At 41.8% G+C, this 26,267-nt stretch overlaps 2 protein-coding genes across 2 annotated transcripts in view; one reads left to right on the plus strand and one right to left on the minus strand.

The window, feature by feature from the left end:
* Window positions 1–689: 689 nt before the first annotated feature.
* znf277 (zinc finger protein 277) lies at window positions 690–7,699 on the minus strand. The gene is made up of 12 exons (XM_063196095.1): window positions 7,643–7,699; window positions 7,017–7,218; window positions 6,733–6,821; window positions 6,208–6,290; window positions 5,390–5,481; window positions 5,058–5,168; window positions 4,116–4,248; window positions 3,761–3,828; window positions 3,484–3,580; window positions 3,245–3,287; window positions 2,942–3,116; window positions 690–1,724 (listed from the first exon to the last, which is right to left on the minus strand). Exons 1-12 carry the CDS (start codon window positions 7,671–7,673, stop codon window positions 1,541–1,543), a joined length of 1,308 nt encoding a protein of 435 aa, XP_063052165.1. The 5' UTR covers window positions 7,674–7,699; the 3' UTR covers window positions 690–1,540.
* A 259-nt stretch (window positions 7,700–7,958) lies between these two features.
* The window catches only part of dock4 (dedicator of cytokinesis 4), an 81,248-nt gene continuing 62,939 nt past the window's right edge, over window positions 7,959–26,267 (plus strand). Inside the window, exons 1-6 of the mRNA XM_063197098.1 lie at window positions 7,959–8,001; window positions 21,168–21,251; window positions 21,483–21,523; window positions 21,927–21,982; window positions 22,627–22,723; window positions 24,595–24,743. Coding sequence (XP_063053168.1) covers window positions 7,965–8,001; window positions 21,168–21,251; window positions 21,483–21,523; window positions 21,927–21,982; window positions 22,627–22,723; window positions 24,595–24,743 — 464 coding nt within the window. The 5' untranslated portion in view covers window positions 7,959–7,964. The remainder of the gene's footprint in view (window positions 8,002–21,167; window positions 21,252–21,482; window positions 21,524–21,926; window positions 21,983–22,626; window positions 22,724–24,594; window positions 24,744–26,267) is intronic.

Raw genomic sequence — 26,267 nt, forward strand, 5'->3', positions numbered from 1 at the left:
AGCTGGAAAAAATAAAACACTCACGTGGACACACCCAAACTCATGCTGGTGGCCATCTTGCGTATGGCAACATTTGTTTAGCAGTAAATGTAAAGCAATGCAGAATGGCATCTCTGTAAAAAAATTGTCTCAATTCTGTTAAAATATCAATTGACACACTAAATAAGGACAATATTTAACATGTCTGACTCTGACTAAATATCTACTTAACTTATATGAATTGATTTAAAACAAATTGACAGAGGTTGCCCTCTTCTCCATTGATTTACAATGACTGTAAAACACAATTCTTCCTACATTATACTGTATATGGGGGTGGGCAGAGGCAATAATATCCCCCAAAACAATAATTTTGGTCAGTTTTGATGGCTGATATGTTTTCTTTGTACTGTTCTCCATCTATTGTAAGACTCAGATGTTTTGAAAATGACAGCATTTGGTTGTTATTCACAATTGACCTAATGTCCCAACTTCAATGGAGTTGGGGTTTGTATATGCAGTAAAAACCTGATGGAAAGATCAGCTTGTGTGTCATAAGAAATAATGCCACAACTTTCATGTCATCTGCCACAAACTTCCTTGGGACTTGGTTTACAAGCCGTGACAAATCCAAATGGACACCTCAGCCTCTGTCCTTAATGTTCTTTTGAGATGTTTTATTTCTTTCCCTTTTTCAAAAAAGAATACTTTGAAACATTAAAAAATGGATATGTATTAAAAAAGAAAAAGAAACCTGTGTGGTGCCAGTGAATTTCAGCGGACTAAAACGACTACATTTTATACCCTCTGCCACAAACATTAAAGCAAGGCTCTATTTTTTTTTACATACTGTACCTGGACAAATGCAAACACTCACCACTAATACACGTAACTTCACATAATGTTTAATTTTATTGACTGAAAGTACTGAAAAATAGAACAAAAAAACAAAAACAAAATAAACCTGTTGCATGTGGTGTCACTATGAGTTGGCTGACTGTCAAGACTAATGGATTTTCAGTACACTGACAGGAACAAGTGCATATGCACTCGACAGTATAGTTTTTACATTATAAACATACCCTAAATTCCTGTAAAACGTGAGTGACTTGGAAAACTCTCATGGACATGTACACATAAATATCCAGGCACTTTGTTCATTAATTCTTACAACCAGTACTTTACATGTAAAAGATATTGTTTTTTTGTTATAAAAACACAGTTTTTATTTATTTATAATATAGCCGGTCAGGGAGACAGATCTGACCAAACATTATCTGTACAGTATTTTAAACAAGATATTTGCAATGACCTTCCTCCACTGAAATTAGATCAGCGTTGGCCCTGCCGTTGCCATCCGTTAGGGCATTCTACTGCCATGCGGCTGACCCGGGTTCGATTCCCGGCCCGGGTCCTTTGCTGACCCCTCCCCATCTCTGTCCTCATTCGCTTCCTGTCTACCACTCATTCTGTCCTGTCCATAATGAAGTCTAAAAAGACCAAAAAAAAAATCTTTAAAAAAAAGAAAGAAATTAGATCAGCGTTAAGTGAAGAATCATCATCACAGGCCGCTTCTATCTTTCACTAAGTGTTTCAGGACACTGCTTTGCTTCAGAGTCTCCAGCCTGGAGAGGTCTTCGGCGATGACGGGAATGGCTCCTCTTTGATCAGTCTCATACAGCTCATCCTCACTGTCCGTCAAGGCACACAGAAGGGCGTCGTTCTCATAGGTGGGGAAGTAGTACCTACATAAACGAAGAGTTATAAACAATAGTTACATGCTTAGTATTTTAATAGAGTATTTTATTAAGTTATCTAAAACAGACACCATTGCAACTCCACTCCGGTACACATGCTGAGTGAATTTGTATTGTTTCCACCTTTGTACTATCTGGGTCTTAGAAAAGAAAATGTCCGACCTTTATTCTTTCTGCTTCTGCACTAAACACCAGTGATATCATGAACTAGCTCACATACTGATAATAACCCATCTTGCGACTTGTACTTCTTGTAGTTCTGAACATTGCAAGACTTTTGAATATGTGGAAGAACTTCCTGACGACTCGTCACCTCCGGATATGATGATGATGTATGTAATGGCATGATATTTTATTACATTCTAAAAATACATTGTCAACGTCTCCTTATTATGTCACATAGCGCATGCAGAGATTCTTTAAGTATAGATATATGCCAACATAATAGGTTTCTATGGGCACCTAACGCGACCAGGTTCCGGTCTGTCTAAAGGGGCTCTGCATAATGCTCTTTGTGCCCTACAATGAATGCGAGGCCATATAGAGTCCTTGTGTCATGCCTAAGGGGGGGACGCTGTGGCGAACCAGGAAACAATGGGCCAATGGAACCTCTCTCTCTCTACTCTCTCTGGCGCATGTGTTGTTTTGGATAAAATCGTCTGCCACGAGCCAGATTATATATTGTGGTGAATAGCTGAGACTGTCAGCCGCCAAACTAATTGCTGCGCTGTGCAAGTCTGTCCAACCTAGTTTACCTGTCCAACCTAATAATCCTATTCATTAGTGCGCTATCTGAGATTAGAATTCAGTAGTCAATGTATGCAGAGACATGGGACGCTGTGGAGAACGGGCTTTTCGTGATCGTGGGGTTCTTGCAGGAGACCAGCTGTCCGTGCGGGGGGCGATAATAAAAGTGCTTTACAGGGTCGCTGGACCAACTGCACTCGAGGAGCATAGGTTAAAAGCAAAATAGCGTATAGGGCAAAGTCGCTGGCCATGGTGCTGAATTTACTGCAGAGTCCGATGTTGGTTACGGTTAAAACGATTCTTGGGCTCGTGTGTGGCATGTTCTGATTCCGCTGGGTTGGCCCTAAAAAGACCAAAATATCATACAACTCACTGTTGGATTCTACACTGAAGCTGGAGTTGTGTCCCGTAGTGTGTGTCCCATGTAATGTTATATTACAGTATGTGATGTTACTCACTGTGGTTGGTCCCAAGTAGACCTCTCCGGCAGCACCATGACGTGGCCTGCGTCTGCTACGTGACCGAGGACCTCGGCTTTGGAGGGGAACTTCTCCTGACAGGCGTAGCATCGGCACTGGTGGATCTCACGCCGGATGAAGTTGACCAGCTTCACTTGCTGGTAGAACGTCAAGTCTGTAGGACATTCAGAAGTGTTATGGTAAAATCAAACACCTATTCAGTGGCATTACAAAGTACTATGTGAAAATAAGTCTGTCCAGGCCATTTTATATGTACACAATACTGCGTCTAATTATACTTACTAAGCTGTGTTTTGAGCTGATGAAGGTTGAATTCATGTTTTTCCTGCATTAAAAGGACAAACAAGATGAAACTAGTTGACAACCGTAGTATTTGTGTGACAGCCTACTTTTACCAAAATCTTGTCACTTAAAATGCAATGTGTTTTTTCATTCATTCATTCATTCAGTTAGCTTTTCATGACATGCAATTTATTAACGGTATTATGAAACATGACAACATTGGAATTCATGAATTTCACCTGCATGTGAGAGTAAATCTTCTCCATTGTTTCAGACTGCTGTTCACAGAAAAGGCACACAGCACACACAGGGTGTGCCTGCCAGTCAGACCAGTCGCTGTCGAGAGAGAGAGAGAGAGAGAGAGAGAGAGAGAGAGAGAGAGAGAGAGAGAGAGAGAGAGAGAGAGATTCGGGAAAGCAGTCAGTGGTACATTGAAAATCCTACATTTTATGGGAATTACATACTGTCCTTTTACAGAGAGCACTGCCTTACGAAAGCAAGATAGACCTAACTTACTCGTCACTGTCAGCCAAGATGTCACGGTCATCTTCAGAAAGCACCTCCTCCCATGTTTTCCCAAGTTCCTGGACAGACAGGCACAGTTACACCATATAGGGCAGCGGTTCTCAATCCCCCCCTTGACCTCATCATAAGCCTGCCAACACCCATTTTAGTATTAAAAAATAAAGTTAACTAATGGCACCTAATGGCAACTACACCGCCGTCATTATAATTCACTTAGGATTGATTGTGTTTTCCATATTGTATAACTTTATGTATATTGTGGTGGAGACAGTGAACTTCTCATCTGTAGGGCACTGAGGAAGTCATCATTTAACTCTTGTCAAAATGTTGTGTAAAGCGGACATACCAGGTAGTTGATGACGTAGAATCTGTCGTAGTCATGGTTAGTGGCGTTGATGCGGCGATGCTGCTTCTTCCTCATGTGGTCCTTCAGGGTGGTCTTGTCTCGAAAGGTTTTCTCACAGTACAGACACTGCAAACTACAAAACACATGCAACATCAGATGATACGCCACTACTATGTGGATCAATGACATTTTAGTAGTAGTACACATCAGGGTGGTGCCACCACAGCTAATGCCACTATTGTATTGATTAAATGTTTTTTTGTTTAGTTTTTTTTAATAATGGATGATCTAAGAAGCATAGTCGTCACCGTACTAATTAGTGAAAGCCCATTGGGAAACTCCAACTCTCATTGTCATTGTGACACAGCACTCCACAGCACACACTGCACACAACGAAATTGCATTTATGCCTCACCCGTGCAAGGGGGCAGCCCTCAGTGGCGCCCCATGGGGAGCAGTGCGGTGGGACGGTACCATGCTCAGGGTACCTCAGTCATGGAGGAGGATGGGGGAGAGCACTGGTAGATTACTCCCCCCACCAACCTGGCGGGTCGGGAGTCGAACCGGCAACCTCTGGGATGCAAGTCTGACGCCCTAACCGCTCACCCATGACTGCAATTAATTACCAGTCACTAATTAATTTATGGGCATTAGCTGTAGTTATACCACCTGATGTCTGAGCCCAAAAAAAAAAAAAAAAAAAAGACCCATTTACCATTACCGAACCATAATTAATACAATAGAAAATAGAACTGATGTCCTATATACTGTAGATAGCACATGTTACATAATACACAATAATATGTACTATATTATCAGAAGCAGTGTTATCATTACTAATGATTATTACAAGGATTATTACTAATAGATAATGCAATTGGTTCTTTTCCAACAGGAGATTTACGAAGAGTCGCAATGAGATGGTGTGCTGAAGAGGCTCACCTGTCCAGTTTCCTCTCCAAGGTGTCGAGGAGTTCTGTGCAGTAGACAATGTTGTCGGGCAGGCCCACACTGAACGAGTGCTCCCGGGCCATATGGTTGAGAAGGCTGGACCTGCATTGGGGATCCATGATGGGGAGTCAAGCATTCAACATTTTTAAAGAAAAGTGTGTCTACTGCAGCAAACAGTTTATTGTTGTCTAAGGAAGCAGTTCCATCTCTAACCTGTAGGACGTCTGAAGGGTGAAAATGAGTTAGCTTTGCTTGAAATCAAATAACGTCAATATGATCACAGCCCTCTGAACCGTGCCTTTGTAACTTTGTGCCTACTGTACCTGTTTCCTGTGAATTCTTCGTTGCAGAACATGCAGACTCTCTGGAAGTCCCCATCATCTCTCTCCTTCTGCTGCTGCTCAAGGACCTCCTCCTGTTGGGACATGAATCATCAGCCAGGTAGGTCAGCCAATCAGGGAAATCAAGTCAGCTTTTATTGTCACTTTCTTATGCACAAGTCATACAAGGAAAACGAAATTACGTTTTCTCTCTATACCATGCCAAGACATAGACATACACAAGACTGACATTTTACAGACTGACATAAAGTGCAAGACAGGACAGGTAACAGTGATGGACTGGTAAATCACATCTCTTGTGCAGATATGGGGCCTCATGTACTAAGAACTCTGTAGATTTCCTATTGAATCTTTATGTATGTGAATAGATACATATGCACCTAAAAAAATCAAATGTATTAGTCCATTCATGAGCAGGTTTTCATGTTGATTCATGTGGTATGTCAGATTTCACATGAAATGTAGTTAATGTGCACTTTTTCATGTTAAGTTAGTAGCCACTTAATGCACGCCGTACCTCCAGTGGCACGCTGTAAAAGTCACTGAAAAGTTACCTACCCTACCATAGTATTACAATACTATGACATAACACAGGGCCTTAAGTAATGCACTAAGACTTGAGCATTGCCATTCTGGTAACAGCAAATTCATAATGCAGTGTCTTAGCAGTTCAATTAATCTGAACTTTTGCGTGAAAAGTTCTTTCTTGTGAGCAAGCAAGCTTTGTACACAAGCCCCATGGACTGAAAGACGTGTCATGAATGGAGAAAAAGAAAACATGTAGGGAAGACACTCCATACCAGCCGTTTCTGCTGAAGCTGCTCTCTCAGTATTCTGTCCTCGGGGAGGGCATCACACAGTAGAAAGTACTCCTCCTGACGTTCTGTGATGCCACCAAAAAAAAAAACAGCATTCGGTTCGGCAATGAGAGGTACAGTACGAGACCGCTGAGCTAAAGGGCCGGTCTGATAGCCCAACGCTACCGCACTGTATTGAGGCTTCGGGAGGGAGATTTACTAACGTTCCACACCACACTCTGCTAGTTGGCCTCCGTTACACATGTTATGATGTGCAGTCTTCAAATAACGAGAATGATACATGTGGCCATAAGTGCATGTGACATGCAGTATCATTATACAAAATGCAACAGGGTTGCCAAGTACATTTTCCAGACAATACAAATGAGGTCAAATATGCTGCTTTATGGTTGGAGTGACCACTGGTAATGTGAATAGAACATGAATCGTACAGCAACGATGTGATCTGTTTATATATATTTTTCCAGTCAATAATTATGTAGGTCAAAACAGGCATGCAATACATACCCACAGGGCCCGTGGAGTTGGTCTTGATCACGCTACAGAACTCGGTAATGGGGCTCTCTGAAAATCGTTTCGCCCAGTAGAGCATGTAACTGTCAAAACAAAAGCACATCAAGTTCATCAGCTGGGAGCTCAATATGACATTTATAATATGAATGATATGTGTCTTTCTTTGGTGCATCCAAATCAGAAAAGACGTTCCCAGTGGGGAACGTTCCCACCAAAGCAGGACATTCCATATTCCATACTAGGTTACTGGTAGAATGTTAGTGGTGGAATGTACCTACCTTGGGAAGTCAGCAATAAGTCTGACATCTGCAATAACAACTTTGTGCTCGAGGACAAGGTGTTTGAGAAGTGAATTCTTGTCTGATAAGGGGGAGGACTCTGGGCAGAGAAGACAGGTGACTTTCTTATTTGCGTCGGATGATGAGGTGGGCGCAAATTGATCAGGCAAGAACAAAGGCTCCAGGATGCAATCCTGCTGGCCTACACAAAAGAGTATCATTTCACATCAGGGGTGGCGCCACATAATAACATTATGCCAGGAATCGGATGAAACAATGTTGCAAGCAAGAAGTGACATGTGGACAGTGTAGTAATGGCCGTTCTGGTGGTCATTTACTGGCTAGATCGACTTCGATAAGTGGATCGTGCATGACAAATGTATAGCACACCACACATTTGTGCAGTTGCTGTAATGTTAGTTAAACACGATCCAGTTTAAACCATAGGCTACTTTGGATAGTCTGACAGCAGAAACATAGCCAAATTGATAAGCGCAATAAATGGCAAACGTCTAGTTCGTGCCTTTACCGCATAGGTATTGTTGAAATAAACAATGTATGTCTAAGGACTAGTCTTACAAGCTCGCAATTCATGATTTATTTGAAGTAAAACCAGCATTGATTACCTTCTGTGCCATCTCCCAAAGACGCGGCCATAGTTACATGAAGGACATGTGACTCAATCTCGGCCAATCATAGTGCGATGCTCATCAGTGCTCTCTGTCGGTTTGTGGGACTTGCAGTGTTTTGCGCGGTCTGCACTACAAGTCCCAGGATTCTCGCGGTGCGCAGGGTAGGGACACACTGCACTGTAGTGTACTCTCCTCCTGGTATTTGCATTCAGGACAATACAGTTGACGATGCTGCGATTCTAAAATGGACTAACCTCATCTATAATAAAGTCTACATGGCGTGATATCTCCCCCATCCTCTGTATAGCGCTTCAAAATGTGGGTGCCCACCGAGCAGGAGAAATATGGCGTTGGTAGGTGATTTTTTTTTCTAATTGAGCTATAATTTCATGTTTTTGTCGATAATGAATGTGAATAGCCAATTAGTCTATCCTAATTGGTCTCCTGCTCTGTTGGTGACTGTGGACTGTATCCCACCAGGTAGGCTTGGTTAGGCTAGATAACGGTAGTCGTAATATCCAAGCCACATTGTATTTTCTCAGCCTATTCAGGATAATGTGTTATCGCCTATTTTAAGATCAAACTACGATGTACTGCAATTGGTAGCGCATTTTGCCAATGTGGAAAATGTTGACTCTGTAACCTAATAATATAGGCTAATCATATTGGTCTGCTAGTGTATTTTGGGTAATTTTGTGTATTTGTATTTGCTCAGATTTTTGTCTGTAGTGATGGCATACCAGAGCAGCAACCAAAACAGCTCTCCATCACATTGTGACAGTGAGATGAATGTGTCTTGTTGTTGATAGTGATTCATTGGAAAGGGTAGGATATTGTCAGTAAACATGAATGATGAGTAAATATTTTCACGTAAATGGAAGCCAAAAATAAGCATGTTCATATATTTTCTTTGTCAGATTTTGGTGATTAGAAAATGACTGTGGGAGGTCAATGTCCTCCATTGTTGTTACTGTATTCCTTTTGTTTCATAATGAATAAGAGTTTTAGGTCTTTCATTATTCAGATAAGATAGAAGCCTGTCCCCTTTCTAAAAGCAAAGGTGCACTGCAAAGAGCACATACCAGTCAAACACAAAACACATCAATCAGGAACAAAGACACATGTCTATCTTCAGAGCTGATTTTCATGCATCAAGGTGGACTTGGCTGTTTTTGTAGTCTAAAAATAAAATGCCTGTACACCTACAACTGTGATGTAATTCAGAGAGCGCAATGGCATAAACTTACAAATCTGCCTGTGCACCCCATGCCCTCAACTCCAACTGAGTTATGTCATTTGGGCCGGCTGCTTTTAAGCTTAGGTCTCTTAAATATGCAAACAAATGCATTTAAACATCTGCTGCTTGCTTTTAGATCGTTGTTGAAGTAGCTTAGAATCAAAGACTGTGTTATGAAACAGTTTTTGGGAATGGTGAAGCCATCAAATAGGCTATGTTGTTTCCAGTGGTGTAGTCTACTTTTTTATGGTGGGTATACTGTATATTTGAGTATTTTTTGAAGTGGGTATACTGTATATATCTGTGCTATTCCAAATAATGGATTAATCAATTTGAAGTGGGTATACTGAAATCCCTGAAATTTAGAAGTGGGTATACTCCGTATACCCGCGTTCTACGTAGACTACACCACTGGTTGTTTCTGAGAATTCTTTTGCGCTCTGTTCCGCATGTGTATGCATTTGTTAGGGCAGAGTGTTTATGCAATGCACAAAGTAGGGCCTAAACAGACTATGTGTATAGTAGCACTAAAAAACATAGAGTGTGTTAATCATACTATTATATTGAATGTCTTCTCAGAGTCCTGATGTTGTCAAGCCTGCAAATTAAGATCATCAGGACTGTTATCATTACCATTTCGGTTTTTGTCAATTTAAAATGGAATTCCACATCCCCTCACGCACAAGTTTAGATTTTGTTACTTTGCACACATGCTGTCTCGTTTAAACTATTTGGACATTTCAGGTGTTTATTGAGCTGCCGTTTGTATGATCAAATGTTGACACTCAAATTAAGAAGCGGTTGTATGTGGGTGCCTTTGTTATTGAGAAAATTCAGAGGTCCTTTGCATTGGGTATGTTTGCTCCATGTGTTTCTTATATTGTAGATCAGTCATGCGATGTTTAAAAATGGTTAGTCTTACGTTAACGTCATTTAGGTAAGCACTCAGACTGGCAGACAAACATCATTCATTATCATGTTCATATCATTGTTGTGCTGTATTAATGAATGTGCAAGAACTGAGTCACAGAGAGGGTCAAAGGAGAAACTCCATCACTAGTTATAGATCCTAATAGTTTGCAAAGAAGTAATCAAAAAAGGTCAGCCAGACCTCCATCAGCACAAGCAACATGGGAAATGAGATTATTAACCATTAACCATATTAACCAAACATTATGTTTATATTCCTGCCTTATAATGCTGTGATCCACTAATATGCTGTTGTACTGACATCGGAGGCTTAATGACCCAATAATCCACTTGGTTGGCAGATTCTGTGTCACAGCCAACTGCTGCATCAGTGAGCACTGAGCACTCAGTCTGTCGCGCTCCAAAATCATTCAGTCAATCAGCAGAGCACCATGTGCTAGAGCTGTGGCAGTATTGCCCCAAATTGGTCATGATTTTTAGAGTCACACTCAGATCATGTTTGAGATATGAAACAGAAGGGAAAAGGACCTCACACTCTTATTGTGTATGGCAGCCAGCAACATTTTATTTTATTTTTATTTTTATTTTATTTTTATTTTATTATAAGTATTTTTTGAGAGCCTTTATTATGTTTCATGAGACAAGGAAGGACAGACAGGAAGCGAGTTGGGAGAGAGAGATGGAGAATGGCTGGCAAAGGACCCCTTGCCCGGAGTCGAACTCGGGTCGGCCGCATGGCAGACGAGTGCCCTACCGTTAGGCCACGGTAGGGCCAGCAGCAACATTTTTTTTTTATCTCTGACAAGAGACGCGACAGGAAAAGAACCAAATCATTGTCCCCTAAAAGTAAAAGTAAGCTGAATGGTTCTTTTTCATTTATTGAACTTTCATTCCCACCACATAGACCTCTAGTGCACATTAGCTTCCTGTGCATATTTATTATAGGTGTTTTTTCAATGATTATGACATTAATTCCAAAGCACTGTTCTGTAGCCTAAATATATCAGTCCATGTCATCTCCTTCACCACTTCCCTATCTGTCAATTGATGAGAATGTATTTGCCCTAATTCCTGTTTCTGCCCAATGCAGCCCAGCACTCACTGGTGTATTTGTCCCATTTCCATATCTTTAAGTCTTTTTCTGTGCCTTCTCATTAGCAAGTTTTCTGTTTTACAGTTTTCCAGGGCTTCATGCTGAAGTAAAACTTGAAATACCTGAATAGTGAAACTCCAACGCTTGAATTTGAAGACTTTTTTTGAAAGTAACTTGAACTGATCAAAATGTCACTGTGCCCCACATACCGTAGCAAAATTGATATGGTCCAGGCAGAGAGATAGCCAACTAAACCCCCACTCCACCTCTACCTGACAGGTCCACTAGGCCAGTGTTTCTCAACGGGGGCGGTACAGCGCCCCAGTGGGTGTTGGGGAGCTCTAGGGGGGCATTGAGAAGGATACAGCTGAGAAGGGGAGGTGCTTGGTTGCCATTTGGGGGGCATTACTCCATTTAATACTAAGGGGGGCGTTGTCAGGCTTATGATGAGGTCAACGGGCATTGGGGAGACTTGTGATGAGGCCAAAAGGGGCATTTGTTCAAAAAAAGGTTGAGAACCACTGCACTAGGCAGTAACTTACTACCCAGTGGCTGCCAGACGTGTCCCACTAATGGACCATAATTCATTGCGCTATCTATGTGGGCCAGGAGCACTGCAAGTGGAGCATGGGCAGCCCTTCTCAGCCAAAACTAGTACTTTGCTGTTGTATGTAGCAGACAGTCTTGAGGGCTCAAAGTTCATCAAGTTTTGTGAGGGACATTTGACGTTTGTTTTGTCTATTTGGGTGTGTGTTTTAATGATGTCCTACTATGGCAAGGATACTCAACAATGGTATGTCAAAAGAAGACTGACACACACAGACTGCATAGACCAGGCAACAGGCTGTTGTGATTGGCACGCTCAGGTCATACAGGTTAACATTAGAGATGGTGTGTTTTGCTTGGTGTTGTGGAGATTTTGTTCATTGACCTGTCGATCCATAATCATGACTATGATAGAAATTGATTTATTTTACAGTGTTACCATGCAATTCTGACCCGCATGCACAATTGTTTGACCCTGAGACCTCGTGACCATATGAGCTCATGCATTTCACATGTTTGAGATGATTGAGAGGAGAACTCATTTATTCACAGTGTTACAGAGACATTAACTGAATTTAACCGTTACTTTTTTTGTAATTACACTTTCTCAAAAAGTCTGATAACACATGGTGATAGAGGGTCATCAGCAGGTAGGTCTATCAGAGACATTGGGAAGCCGTGTTTCCCGCAGAATTTTCGTTTCTCGAGATGGTGGTGGGGCTTTAGTCAGCATCAGAGACAAGTCACCATCATCAGTGGACATGCTCTGCTGTGCAGTTTCAATTGAAATATGATCTGAAAGTATATATTTTTTGGTTAACCCCTTAGCGTAGCACCTATGCTATAACCTTACTGTCACCAAAATTGTAATATCTATGTCTTAATCTGTTACTTAAGGCTCTCGGCACTGTCATAGCAATGTTGTTATGATGTAGTTGAGTATTTTCAGCAAATAGTGAATAGGCCCGCTGGCGACCCCATCTGCAGTAAGAGGCTATGCAACTTTAGAAATTACATTCACATTATGAAATCTTTATTTTTTCAGGGGACTAGTCAAGGTGGTAGGTGTTTCTTGTCAAGGTGACCACCTTAGCAATAAAGTGCTGGGGGGAAAACCCTGGGAAGGCTACGTTACATAGTACATTGAATATCCCCAAAACATAAACATGTAGATTGTACAATTTGTTGTTGTTGTTGTGGTAGGTGTTTGCTTGCAAGGTGGCTAACCACAAAAGTACCGTGTCCTGATCCTGATTTTTCGCATGATGCACACACATAGCATAAAATCAGAGGAGATGAGAGTCTGCCTGCCAGTCTGTGTATGCAGTGCACACATATGCCATTAGTCTTTGATGACTGGCTGATTATTGATGTCAAGCGAGGAGCGTGAAGGTGACCAGGAGTTAAATGAGCATCAATTGATCATTATGCAGCTATAATAAGACTTATAATACAGCAGTTATAATGCTGTTATACATAATAATGATTGAGTGAGTTTGTTCCTTGTTTTATTTGTGTGTTACTAGTAGTGACGCCGATTTGTTGTGATCAAACACAACACACATGCACCTAAATTTGATTGGAAAGTACAAGGTCAGTGCACAGGGTACTCGTCTTTAATCAGTCAATGAAATCTCTCTCTCTCTCTCTCTCTCCCTCTCTCTCTCTCTCTCTCTCTCTCTCTCTCTCTCACACACACACACACACACACACACATATGCACACACGGAAATACACAAAAAACACACTATATATTTTACGCTGTAACACTGTATAATGTGATGCTTGACTTATTTCCACATCTGATGGCTATTCTGTGTTTACTGTAATTGTGTTGTGTTGGCTGTACTGCTCCGTTGAGAGGGGAGAGAGGCATCAAAGAGGCTGAAGCTCTTATGTAAAGCTGGAGTAACATAACAGCATGTAAGGTGATGAATCAGGTTTCACACCTCCATGTTGTGCTGCAGAACGCTCAATCCGTCCTCCACTCCTCTTCATACTTGATCTACTCACACTCATATCAACAGATGGACATCATGGAACATGTCACTCTTGCAGGTAGTGAAGGAAGAATATGGTGGCAGCTTATTTAATGGAAATAAATGAATGGTTCATGCTTTTTTACTGAATGGTCTAGAAATGTGTGTGTGTGTGTGTGTGTGTGTGTGTGTGTGTGTGTGTGTGTGTGTGTGTGTGTGTGTGTGTGTGTGTGTGTGTGTGTGAGCACGCGCGCGTGTGTGTGTGAGCGTGTGTGTGTGTCTGTGTGTGTATGTGTGAGCGTGTGTATTGTATGTGTGTGTGTTTCTGTGTGTATTGCGTCTGTGTGTGTGTTTCTGTGTGTATTGTGTCTGTGTGTTTATTTTAAGTCAATGCCTAAAAACCCTGTAAGTGCAATTGTGGCATAGAGGTAGGCCTACCGTAGCCTCGCGCGCCATCCTACGTACTTCCGCCAAAAGATTGGATTCCGTACGAAATGAAATGGTAGTATTATGGGATGGTCAGGACCAGGCTAGGCCTACTGTTGGATTGGGCCTATCCTTGCGACCGTGCTTGCTAAATACAGTCCTTAGATTCAGTGGTCGCAGAGTTTATCGGCAATGAACTTGGATACCTTTGCAGAGTCTGCCTTTGCAGAGAGACCAGTACATGACTGTCAGTGGAAGCAAGGGATTATAGTTACCTACTAACACAGGGAATAGCTGGCGAGCCATCATTACTTTTATTTTGCAGTATAGGAAGCTTAATAAACCGGCATCAGAGACACTTCCTTGAATGACTGAAGGCCATACTGGCTTAAAAACATTGCCGTTTTTAGATGCGTCCTAGCATCTCTATAAGAGGGTATGTCCGTCTATCCGTCTGTCTGACGGTCGGTCTGTCGGTTGGTCTGTCAGTCGGTCTGTCTGTCTGAAACGCATTCTTGAAGTTTTTTTTTTTTTTCCAAAGAGTGCCTTGGATTCTTCAGCTTCAGTTCATCAGTTTAATAAACTGTTGAGGTTGAGGTGAAAGTGCACATATTTGCACATTAAAAATGACAAAAAATGCAGATCACGGGAAGCATAGATGGGATTTTATAAGGTATTAAGTGTAATCAGTGTGTGAAATCTTATTGCTATTGCTATTATTACTCATGACCTGAACACACAGCACGCAGCCACCACTGTACACACCTGGACCAATCGGCTAGCAGCCAGCCAGGCCTTAGGCACAGACAGTGGTGAGGGGTTAGGGCTCTGTAGCGCTGATGGCAGTTAACACGGATGGCCAGCTGTGTGTGTGTGTGTGTGTGTGTGTGTGTGTGTGTGTGTGTGTGTGTGTGTGTGTGTGTGTGTGTGTGTGTGTGTGTGTGTGTGTGTGGGGGGGGGGGTGGTTGGTTGACATGTCACCCTGTTTTTACGTAACATTAGTGAAAAACCTACAAAATTGATATTTTTCCTCTTGAAAACAAATGTGAATGAAAGAAGATGTGGTACATCATGTTTCCTATTAGTCTTACATGAAAAGAAACATTTTTGTTCAGATTTATGGAAAGGTTTATATGTCAAATGTCCTGTGGTGTGACTGTAGCATCAATAAAACCTGGAATATATACAGCTATAAAATGAACCAACAACATGTTGAATCATTTATATAGCATTTGGCATGATTGCATAAATATTAACCTTAGATTAAAAAATATGAATGTGAAAAAACTCAATAAAGTAATATTAACTGCAAGTTCAATTTCGTAACACAAATTGCGTCCTGTGGGGTGACATGTACAGTAAGTCGGGTTTGTGGACGGGCAGCTGCAAGGCCAACTACAAGGGTCTTAAAGACAGGCTCCTAACCAGTTATACCTCACTTATTGGAGAGTGGTGTGGAAGTTTAAGGTGACTATTAACCTCTTAATATGTCTACATATTGCAATCTTTTCTGTCCTTTTAATGCCAATGTTATTTTGGTGAAAATGCTCGATTTGGGCATCACATATTCAACAGGCTGTGGCTGGACAGGGGTAACAGATAGAGCCTAACTGTAAATTACAAAAATGTTGAGGGAGACCCAAAGTTTATTTTGGGAGTAAATATGCATACCTAATTAGCATATTATGACGTCATATGGGGCGGCCATTTTGAATTTTTAATTAGTAATGGAAAATATTGATAATTTTCAATAGATTTTCAATAGATTATTGAATTTATTTAGAAATATGTGGCATCCCATTACTGTCATGTTGTGCACATACATTATGGTCAAGTAAAAAAGTAGTTTTAAGCCTAACATATAGTAAATATTGTAACTAATATTGTAATAATAATAACTAGCAAGAAACGGAATAACTGAGAGGTTGTTGCCTGGAGTGCCAAAAGTGTTTGCATCTACCTATGACTTTTTAGTCTGTGAAAACCTTTCTCAGACAGGGTAAGCACACATATTCAGTACACATATATGCCTATATAGCCTATTTTACTACACCTGTGACCTATATAGGCTACTGTAGGCCATTTGGATAAGGCGCAGGGGCAATGACCCCTGTATGCATAGGATCATCCTGGATGATCATCAGCATAGCTCAGTGAATGAATGTTACAGATTGTCACTTTTCACAGAACTAATGGGCACAGTGTCAAGATAATGGGCATAAAAAAGGCCTAATTTGTATCATGAGGTGTACCCTTGTGAAATCAGTTTCAGGAAAAGGGGTGGAGAGGCGGAGCAAATCAGCATCACCTCTCCTGTTATCTCAGCTCTATTGACTTATAAACTGCTTCTATTCATTTTGGTATTATAGGCTACTGTTAGGCATACAGACATGGATCGAAAGCACACACAGCCCAATTAGGCCGACGTTGTCACGTTATAGTAGGCCTATACTTTATAAGTAACACCTAAAGTCGGCTATCTGAAGGCGATTAGAAGCGGCACCATCTCCCCTCACGCATAGCGCAGCGCTTTCCTCTCCAGTCTCTCCGGTTCCGCCCCCTCTTCCATGCTGCTTTAGTGACATGACAAACTCTAATAAAGACAGTCCAACCACGGCGACCAGCCCAGTTTTCAACAAGTCTAAAATATTCGTGTTATAGGGTATGCGTCTTCATTTCGCCGTGCGCAACGGTAAAAAAAAAAAAAAACGCGGATATTTCCCCAAGCCATGTATCGAATTTCTACGGGATGTACAACGTCTAACAGGATAATCCATTATTTTTTGTAGCAGTGGTTTTCCTTACGGTCTTTCATAGAGGGAAATGACATACGTTATCTTTATGTTTTAGCTTTTTTGCCTACTCCAGCTTAGGGGAAGACGCACGTCAAAGTTCACCACCAAGTGAAATATAGCCTATTTCGATGAACACATGATGACTGCAATCACTTTAGGGGCGACATATGGCATTGTATTGCATATAAAACGCACGACATAGAAATAGTGGTTGCCTATTTAGAGGTTTATTCAGTGAAATTACGCATATCACCCTGTGGGTTTGGATGACAATAAACGCTTCTCGCATGTTCTAAGGAAATCCCCCGTAACCATTTACAAGTCGCCAAGCAAACACATTCTCACAACCCCACAAATGTTCATTAGTTTGTGTTCAGGATCATGTTTCCTAGGTCTACACCGTGTTTCTGTGTTTGACAGGGGAGGTCCCAAACAGCCGATTGATCGTCTGTGTTGCAATCTCAGCAGCAACATCTTTTTTCTTATAATAATGGCTGCAATTACTTGAGGGGCGAAATACGCAATTGCATTGCACACAAAACATCATGACAAGTTGTCGTCTGGGGGCAGGCCAACTTGCTTCAGATTTATTCAGTGAATGAAACCAGTCGCATGCGTTCAGCTCGCCTGGAACAGGGCTTCGCCTTCGCGTCGCCTGTGTTCAAATGGGAACTCCCCTACGTAATGAAGTCTCCAAACAAACCACTTCTCTCAATCCCGAAACTTTCCATTGAGTTATGGTTAGGATCAGTTATGTTTGTAAAACTGTTTATGTATGTAAAACTGACGCCATGTTTCCCTGTGTTTGGCAAGGGGATCTATTTCACTGCCTATTCGAATTGGCTGTTCTTCTCTGTAGCCACGGCTAAGCTAGCAATAGGAGACGCATTGTCTAAGGCCATATTATAAATGTCTACACATATACAATCAACTTGTGAGAAAATATAATGTCACTAAACATAAACCACAAAGACAAATTGCATTTAGAATGTATTTGGGCTTGAATTAGAGGAAATTATGTGCACAATCTCACAACGCCGATCCTCCTTTGTTTTGAAATAGTGACAAAGGAACTTCCGTGAACTTCCGCAACTTCCGCGTCTGGGTTTTCAGATGTAAATTACTCGAAAACAATGCACTAAGAGGGGTCGAAATTCTTAGAAAGGATTGAAGTACCACATGTCTGCCACCCAGTGGAAAGGAGTATGGACAAGATTTTACACTCTATTCGACGTGACAGCCCACCTAATTCAATACCTCGACCTGTCGCAATTTTGCGACGACGGCAGTAAAAGGGTTGGTGTCCCGTGGTGTGACTGCTCTTATGGAAGGAAAACAAGTTTTTTTCAAGAGTGAAAACACATATTAAGGTTAAATACAATATCATTATCTAGTTAGCATGAGCTCGGAGGTCAGTCACGAATACAAAATGATTAAAATGGCCACAATGCAGTGAATTTCCAGTGGTGTGACTTCATGTCCTGTGGTGTGACATGCTTAGACATTGTGTTCAATCCTTACTTATTTTCCATGTATCATGCAAGTATATAAGGATACCAGGAGATTTGTCACATTCACACAATTATTACAAGTAATACAGTGAAACCATGCAATGAAATTACAGTTGTCTGCCTGTACGATGCATAGGCGTGTGTGGGTGGGGGTGGGGGTGCGGGTGCGGGTGCGGGTGGGTAGTAGTGTGTGTGTGGGGTGGGGGTTGAAGGAACAATAGCAGAAAGAGCATTGGGGATATGTTTGTGCAGAATATTCATCATTTTATTGTATCTTACAGAAATGTCACACCAATGATGTCACACCACAGGACACATTTTCCCAAAAATGACAAAAATTAGGCGAAATTCCACGGACCACTGACATCCCCATTTTTTCAATTTTTTTTTCCAATTTTTCCACCCATTTTTTCAGGAATTGGAATATGTTTCCTCCTTTAAGTGTGTTACGGCCTTAAACGTCAACCACCCGTATGTGTGTGTGTGTGTGAGAGAAAGCGTTCGTGTGTGTGTGTATGTGTGTGCGGGCGTGTGTGCATTCCTTTGATGTTAGTGAAAATAAGTCCTCAATAACTTTGCATTGTATTACACATGAGAGCTTTTTAACTCCCTGATTTATTTGCCCAAACAACATCAATTTGTTTAGGTTAACGTACATAGCCTAGCAATTATAAACAATAAAGGGTTTTTTTTTAGCTCTAATGAGAATGGCCTGGAGTTTCTCTATGTGCTGCCTTGATTTGTTCATACAGGGAACAGTAGGAAATGAGATGTAAACAGGCGCTGAGGAGTAGGGCTGTAACGATTCACTCAACTCACGGTTCAGTTCGTATCACGATTTTTGACCTACGATTCGATACACCTCACGATTTCTGAAATGCATCTCATTTGAAGCTTGGAAGCACTATCACATTGTATCATATGGTTGTTTTCTGGACCGAAGGATAACAAAACTTTGAAAGGGCGTATCACGATACTGCCCCCTTATATCACGATACACTCTCAGAAATAAAGGTACTGGACTCGTCGCTGTGGCAGTACCCTCAAGGGGAGTACCATTGCGTCGCTTGATTGGTACCTCAGAAAAGAGGTGACAGATGCACATTGGTCGACATTGCAAGAAACTGAACGCATCTCTTTTTTGGGGTACCAGTCAAGTGATGCAATGGTATTCCCCTTGAGGGTACTGCCACAGCGACGAGTTCTACCTTTTTTTCTGTAGAGCATCGTGACTCTGAGTATCACGATTTCTCGGTTCGATCCAGTATTGTTACAGCCCTACTGAGGGTTTCATCAGCACTCTCTCTCTAATTACTCTCCACTTGACTGAGTCCAGTTGTGACTGCTGCACTTGATTGCACCATAAAACGTGTGAAAGGAACGCCATGCATGTCTGTCTGTCTGTCTGTCTGTCTGTCTGTCTGTCTGTCTGTCTGTCTGTCTGTCTGTCTGCTGATGTCTTCACTGTGATGATTTCCCATACTGTACTGTATGCACAACAGCCTTTGCTTTCGCAGGTTTGCGTCTCAGCAAAGTAATGCCTCTCAATCATGCTGTAGCCTTTGTGTACTTGGACACGTACTATAGACATTTTCTCTGTTTGTTTATTTGTTTAGACTTTGATTTATGTATTTGGACAGGAGAGTAAGACATGAAACAAGCCAGGCTTCTGAAATGATGACAGTGTGGATTTGAGCCTGCCCCGGCCTGCACAGTACATCTGGCAGTGTCAACCGTAGGAAGCGTGAAGACCGTAGGAAATCGAAACACCATGAGTGTTAAATTCGACTCTCTAAGAGTAAAAACAGCACTGCACAGTTCAGTGTGTGCATCCCTGCACAACAGGCACGTGTCCAGCCAGTTCTGCTGCAGGGGGCTCTGGCTGCTGGATCACATCACAGTGCAGTTCAGCCACGCATGGCGGAGTCGTTAATTGCCCTCAAATGTGTGTTTTTGGTAGGAGTTGTTTACACTGGCATGCAGGGTAAACTGGAAACATTGCTGGACAATGGTAGTCTAGGGTCTGGAAATGTCTATACAATAAAACATGTATTTATATAGCGCAGTATCACAACAGTGAAGTTGTCTCAAAGCACTTTGCAAACACACACACACACACATTCCCACATTCACACACGCTCTGGAGGCTGCCGCACGGCGCCAATTGTCCCGGGGTTCATGTGAGAAAGTGCACACACGTGCACTGCACACACACACACACAAAGACAGTAATATAGCCCTAAAAAAGATTACGCTGGAAATGATCGTAGCATAGCCTTATTTCCTACCATCAAGGCCTAGACTGATGCTATCCCACCACTGTCTTTTTCCAGCTTTTTTTTTTACATAACTTTTTTCCAGCTTTTTACCCCACTGTTCAGTTTTTCTGATTTGCATTCAGTTCTTGCGTGTGACTCCTTTTCTTGTTCTCTGCACTGAAATATTTTTTTCGCAGTGCTCTTTGCTGGGCTCCAGTACATTACATAATTGAAACATGGTTAAGAATGTAGTCTTACTGTTGGACAGTCGTGAAAAACAAATCTGTGGTGGAAAGGTCGTAGCCCCTTAATGCGCGCAGTACCTCCAGTGGCACACTTGGTCATTACCATACTGTTAACAATACATTTATAAAGCCGCTTCTTACGGGGTTAACTCTCAAAGGACTGGTAAACAGGTCTATATACAGTTTGCAGCATGATATCAAATTTGATGTGGTGGCCCTACCGTGGCGCAGATGGTAGGGCACTCGTTTGCTGTGTGGCCGACCCAGGTTTGATTCCTGGCCTGGGTCCTTTGCTGACCCTTCCCCATATTTTTCTCCCAACTCGCGTCCTGTCACCATCTGCACTGTACTTTCATGAATTAAGTAAAAAAAACCAAAAAATATCAGCAAAAAAATGGATGTGGTATAGATGAGGAAATGTGCTTTTTCATCTGGGCTGCTGCATACCTCTACTACACACAGATGAAAATGTGCGAACTGTTTATGTTCTGTGTTACAGTGCTGGCAAACTTCAGAGGGCTTGTACAGTTCGGTCTACCTCTTGAGATCGGAGACACGGTGCAGATTTTGGAGAAATGTGAAGGTAAGAATAGGAATGACAGTTTTGTAACAGCCTTTGGTACACTGTTCTTTTTTTTAAGGTATACTTTCACTGTTGCCCTGTAGTAATGTGTTGCCAATCTAGAAATGTTCTTGTGTGGATGTTGCTGAAACACTGTTTAAGTTGTTTTGTGTGGGATTTAATGATTGCTCTGCAATCGCATTGTAAAATAAACAAAACGAAAAATGTTCTCTCACTTTTTTTCCCCTACAGGCTGGTACAGAGGATTCATAATTAAAAACCCAGCTGTTAAGGTCAGCCAACCCCTTATTAAATAATCAAAGAAATTGAAGATACAGTATCTGAGACACTGAGCTGATCATTATTCATAGCAGCATCATATCCCCCTTTCCCTTTGAAACTTCAATAGTAGCGTGAACTTAATTCATCCCGGAGAAAGTCAAGAAGGAAATTAGGATTCTGTTTCCTCACTTTGCCTGCTGTGATTAACTGTGATAACACGCACTAGTCATTCAATAAGCACAAAAGCCCCGGCCTTATTCAGCCCCGACCTTATTCAGATGGACCCTCACTGTATCACAATAGTCTAAATAGAGACAGAGAAACCTTGATTTCCATTTCTATTCATGTAATGAAATGCCAGCCACTCCATGAATTATTGATCAAACTGTATTCCATTCGATCTCCGTTCCACAGGGAATATTCCCAAGCTGCTACATCCATCTGAAGAATGCACATGTCAAGAACAAAGGGTAAGATCCAAGGCCGCCCTTTTGCTCTTGTTTTTTGGTGATGGAGTTAAGATTTTGTCCTTTTGTGTTTTTTAGTCTTGTCCCGGTTACCTTGTGTCTTACACAGAATGTTTTGACTGATGTAGAAAGGGTTAGCGCCAAAGCCCCCTTTTGCATCGGTTTTTGACGATGGATTTTAGATTTTGACATGTTTTTTTATATTGGTTACCCTGTGCCTTACAGAATATTATGACTGATGTTGACAGGGTAAAATCCAAGGCCCTTATTTGTTCATGTTTTCGGTGATGTAATTTTGTCCATTTTTTGCTATTTGTTCTGGTTACCCTGTGTCTTACAGAATATTTTAACTGATATAGGCAGGGTAAGATCCAAACTTCCCTTTGCCACATTTTTTTGTTGATACAGTTTGGATTTTGTCCATTTTTAGTTTTGCTCTGGCTAGCTAGCCACCTTGTGCATGCCTTACAGATTTTGACTGATATTGACAGGATGAGATCCAAGGCCACTCTTGCTCTGTTTGTTTACTGTGATGGAGTTACGTTTTTGTCTTTTTTGGTTTTGCCCTACCCCGTACCTTACAGAATATTATGACTGACTGAGACAGGATGTGATGCAGTAGGTTTTTGTAATGTTCTGTGCCACAGGCAATTTGAGACGGTCATCCCGACGGAGGACTCTGTCATCACAGAGATGACGTTGAGCCTGAGGGACTGGGGGGTCATGTGGAAGCAGCTCTACGTGGTAAGTCTGTCAGCAGGACTGTCAGTCCGACTCAGAGCATGTGGAGTCCCAGGGTAACACAGATAACGTCATCTGCTCAACTCGTCATCATACTGTTCATCATTCAGTAGTTGTGCCATGGCAGAGACAGAAGCATAAAGGTTGGAGCAGGCTTCACCTAACAAGTTTTTCTTCTTTTGAGAGTGCTGACCGAAATATTGTAAAGCAGAAAAATGTGAAAAGGTCGCACCATGCATAGGTTCTTTATTATTACGGGTCAAAGACATCCAACATGAAATTGTCCTTCAGTGCTAACGGATACTTTTGCTTACTGTAACATGATTTTCAATTTTTTGAAAAGTGAATGCATGAAAGCCAAGCCAAAAAAAAATATTTTAAAAAATCTTTTTTTTTTTGTATTTACTGTAAGCAAAAGTATCCGTTACATTGAAGGACAATTTTATGTTGGACGTCTTTGACCCTTACACAGACACGTTTCGGCGTTCTGCGTGTACTGAGGAAGGCAGAACGCCAAAACGCGTCTGTGTAATAATAAAGAACCTATGCATGGTGCGACCTTTTCACATTTTTCAGAGACAGAAGTATTCAATTGCTGGCAGAGAGAGAGGGAGGCCGGCATTAGGAAATTTGAAATGACCACAGGGCAGATTTGAACCTGGCTCCCCATGCGCATAGGCCAGGTTTATTTACAGAAGAGACACTTCCTAGTGCAATAGCTGTCTTGAGAATGGCATAATCAGCCATGTCTCTGTTTGCCTGATTATCATCGACTTTCAAATCTCTTTCTGAGATGTTGGTCTGAACAAGAAGATAACGAGTAACGTTTCCCAAACGACCTGGTCAACCTGTCTCCCTCAGTTTGCTTCTGGCCAAGGTCAGAAAAGGCTGTGCCGAAGTTTAAACTAAACATTTGCTTAGTCCCAATATAAGATCTCTGCTTAAGTCACGTCACTGCCTCTACCCAGGGCCATTGGAGCTGCATCGAAGTTGATTGCTTCCCAGCAAAGTGGTTGGAGTTTCCTATTTCTCCGGAGCTCAGAAATGATATTTGTATTGCTCCTGACCAGAAGGTGTTGCGTCACTAGGAGGGTGTGGCCTGGCTATGTCTCTGTATAAGAGTATGAAGGAGGTCTTCAGGTTCAATAAGTCAATTAACTAGTCTCTTTTTAGTCAGAAAAACGAAGAGAACTTCTACTAGTTCAATGTCCCCTTCCTAGGTCGATAGCAAAATTTAAAGTACGTTCCCTGTTTGTCTGTGTGCATGAAAATGTAGGAAATCTGGAAATACCTGAACTGAGAAGTGAATTACTAAGGGGGCAAATACTTAATTTACTTTAATAATAACAAATGAGACATTTACATTTAAATAACTGAGCGGAGAGAATTGTGGTGCCCTGTCTGTCTGTCTGTCTGTCTGTCTGTCTGTCTGTCTGTCTGTCTGTCTGTCTCTCTCTCTCTCTCTCTCTCTCTCTCTCTCTCTCTCTCTCTCTCTCTCTCTCTCTCTCTCGTTTGGTGCATGTGATTTGAAGTACTGTACATTCTAGATAATCCAATATAATATATTTTTGTCAGTTCTCTTTCCCTCTCTCTCTCTCTCTCTCTCTCTCTCTCTCTCTCTCTCTCTCTCTCTCTCTCTCTCTCTCTCTCTCTCTCTCTCTCTCTCTCTCTCTCTCTCTCTCGTTTGTTGCATGTGATTTGAACTGCTCTACATAGATAATACAATATACATTTTTGTCAGTTCTCTCTTTCTCTCTCTCTCTCTGTCTCTCTGTCTCCCTCTCTCTGTCTCTCTGTCTCCCTCTCTCTCTCTCTCTCTCTCTCTCTCTCTCTCTCTCTCTCTCTCTCTCTCTCTCTCTCTCTGTATATTGCAGAAGAATGAGGGGGAGCTGTTCCACCGGCTGTGGCACGTGATGAATGAGATCCTGGAGCTGCGGCAGCAGGCGTTGGTGGGCCACCTGACCCAGGACTGCATCAGCACCATCAAGCAGCACATCACCGCACGCCTCGACTGGGGCAACGAGTCAGTCATTACTCTACTCTTCTGTGTGTGTGTGTGTGTGTCGGTGTGTGTGTGTGTGTGTGTGTGTGTGTGTGTGTGTGTGTGTGTGTGTGTGTGTGTGTGTGTGTGTGTGTGTGTGTGTGTGTGTGTGTGTGTGTGTGTGGTCTGTCGAAGTCCAGAGTGATCAGTTCAGATTATGGGCGCTGACTACTTAGACCTGAAAGAAAAGGTGCGGATTGCAGATCTCTCTACTGACCCATTGAAAAGTTATTGCGCAAACTTAAAAAAAAAAAAAACATGAAGCTGAGAACAGGATGGCAGAGAATGGGATCATGCACCTTCGGTGGGTGGAAGCATAATAAGAAAGCTTACTCCATGGATATATCCTTGGATATATTTTATAAAAGTGTCCTCAAAATTATGCAGTGAAATGTAAGAGGCCTACAGAGGGTTTTGCCTACAATGCAACTGCCAGCAGCAGGCATGTCTTAGACTAGAAAGGCCATAATGAGGTATTTTCACAGGAGGAAGAGGGGTTACAGAGTAGAGAGAAGGACGGGAAAAAAAGGAAGTTGGGTTTAGGCTCGTTATTTAGCCCTCTCCTAGCTTCTATGAACTAAATTTGCATTGTGATGATGAAAAATTGCGATGTGCGTGTGAAGGTGAGATCTGTCAACTTGAACACACAACTACCAGGCTAATCTTAACAGCAGCACAATAATAAGTAAGCCAAGCGCACTAAATGATTGCGATTTGATTTGTAGCAACTGTATTTCTCCATGTACCAGTAAAAGTGCAGTTTAGCCTAATGCGGGCTACTTCTTACATTACTTAAGCTGCTTTTATACAGTATATTATACAGTATGTGTTGAATAACCTCCACATGGTGAACTTTGAGAGCTTGATACTACCTGAAACCCTGTTTCAATTCAGTTTTCATTCCTGTTATCTGTATAAAATACAGTACTATGATAAACTGCTGCTGGTTCCGGAAACACATTAATATGCAAGGTATGAGGTTTGTGCATGAGCTTGTGCGTGCGTGGCAGTGGCATGGATTTTAAAATGTCTTCACAGTAGCTTCAGTTTGATTGTGAGAAAGATTAACCTTTTTATGTAACATACTTACTATAATACGCTACACTACGTATGATAAACTACGCATTAAACTCTTTTGTACGTTTTTGTGAATCGCCTTTTACTGTAATCCCACAAATGAACAGAGTGCCGGAATAGTAGTTAATTGCCCTTGTGTGTGGTACTGTACAGATTCCATTGCATGTGCTGGTAGCTGATAGTGAAAGAGTGTGTGTGTGTCATCCCTTGGCAGGCAGCTCGACCTTGCAGTAAGTAGAAGAAAGATTAGCGGTAGCTTTTTTTATGCAACATACTTACGTGCATATAATTCGCTCGCTACACATTAAAGCTTTTTTGCATTTTTGTGAATCACACACATTGATTGAGTGCCAGAATAGTAGCTAAATGCCTTGGTAGCTAGTAACTGATGGTGCGTGCATGCGTGCGTGGGTGCGTGCGTGCGTGCGT

This window comes from Engraulis encrasicolus, chromosome 4, assembly GCF_034702125.1.
Source record: "Engraulis encrasicolus isolate BLACKSEA-1 chromosome 4, IST_EnEncr_1.0, whole genome shotgun sequence".
NCBI classification, from domain to species: domain Eukaryota; kingdom Metazoa; phylum Chordata; class Actinopteri; order Clupeiformes; family Engraulidae; genus Engraulis; species Engraulis encrasicolus.

Excerpts from the sequence above, each read along its gene's own strand:
- znf277 (XM_063196095.1), bottom strand. The coding sequence starts at position 7,673 with ATGGCCGCGTCTTTGGGAGATGGCACAGAAG. Across the intron at positions 3,288-3,483 it reads AGATTTACTCTCACATGCAG|GAAAAACATGAATTCAACCT; the intron begins GTGAAATTCATG and ends CTTTTAATGCAG. Across the intron at positions 1,725-2,941 it reads TCTACTTGGGACCAACCACA|GTACTACTTCCCCACCTATG; the intron begins GTGAGTAACATC and ends TCGTTTATGTAG.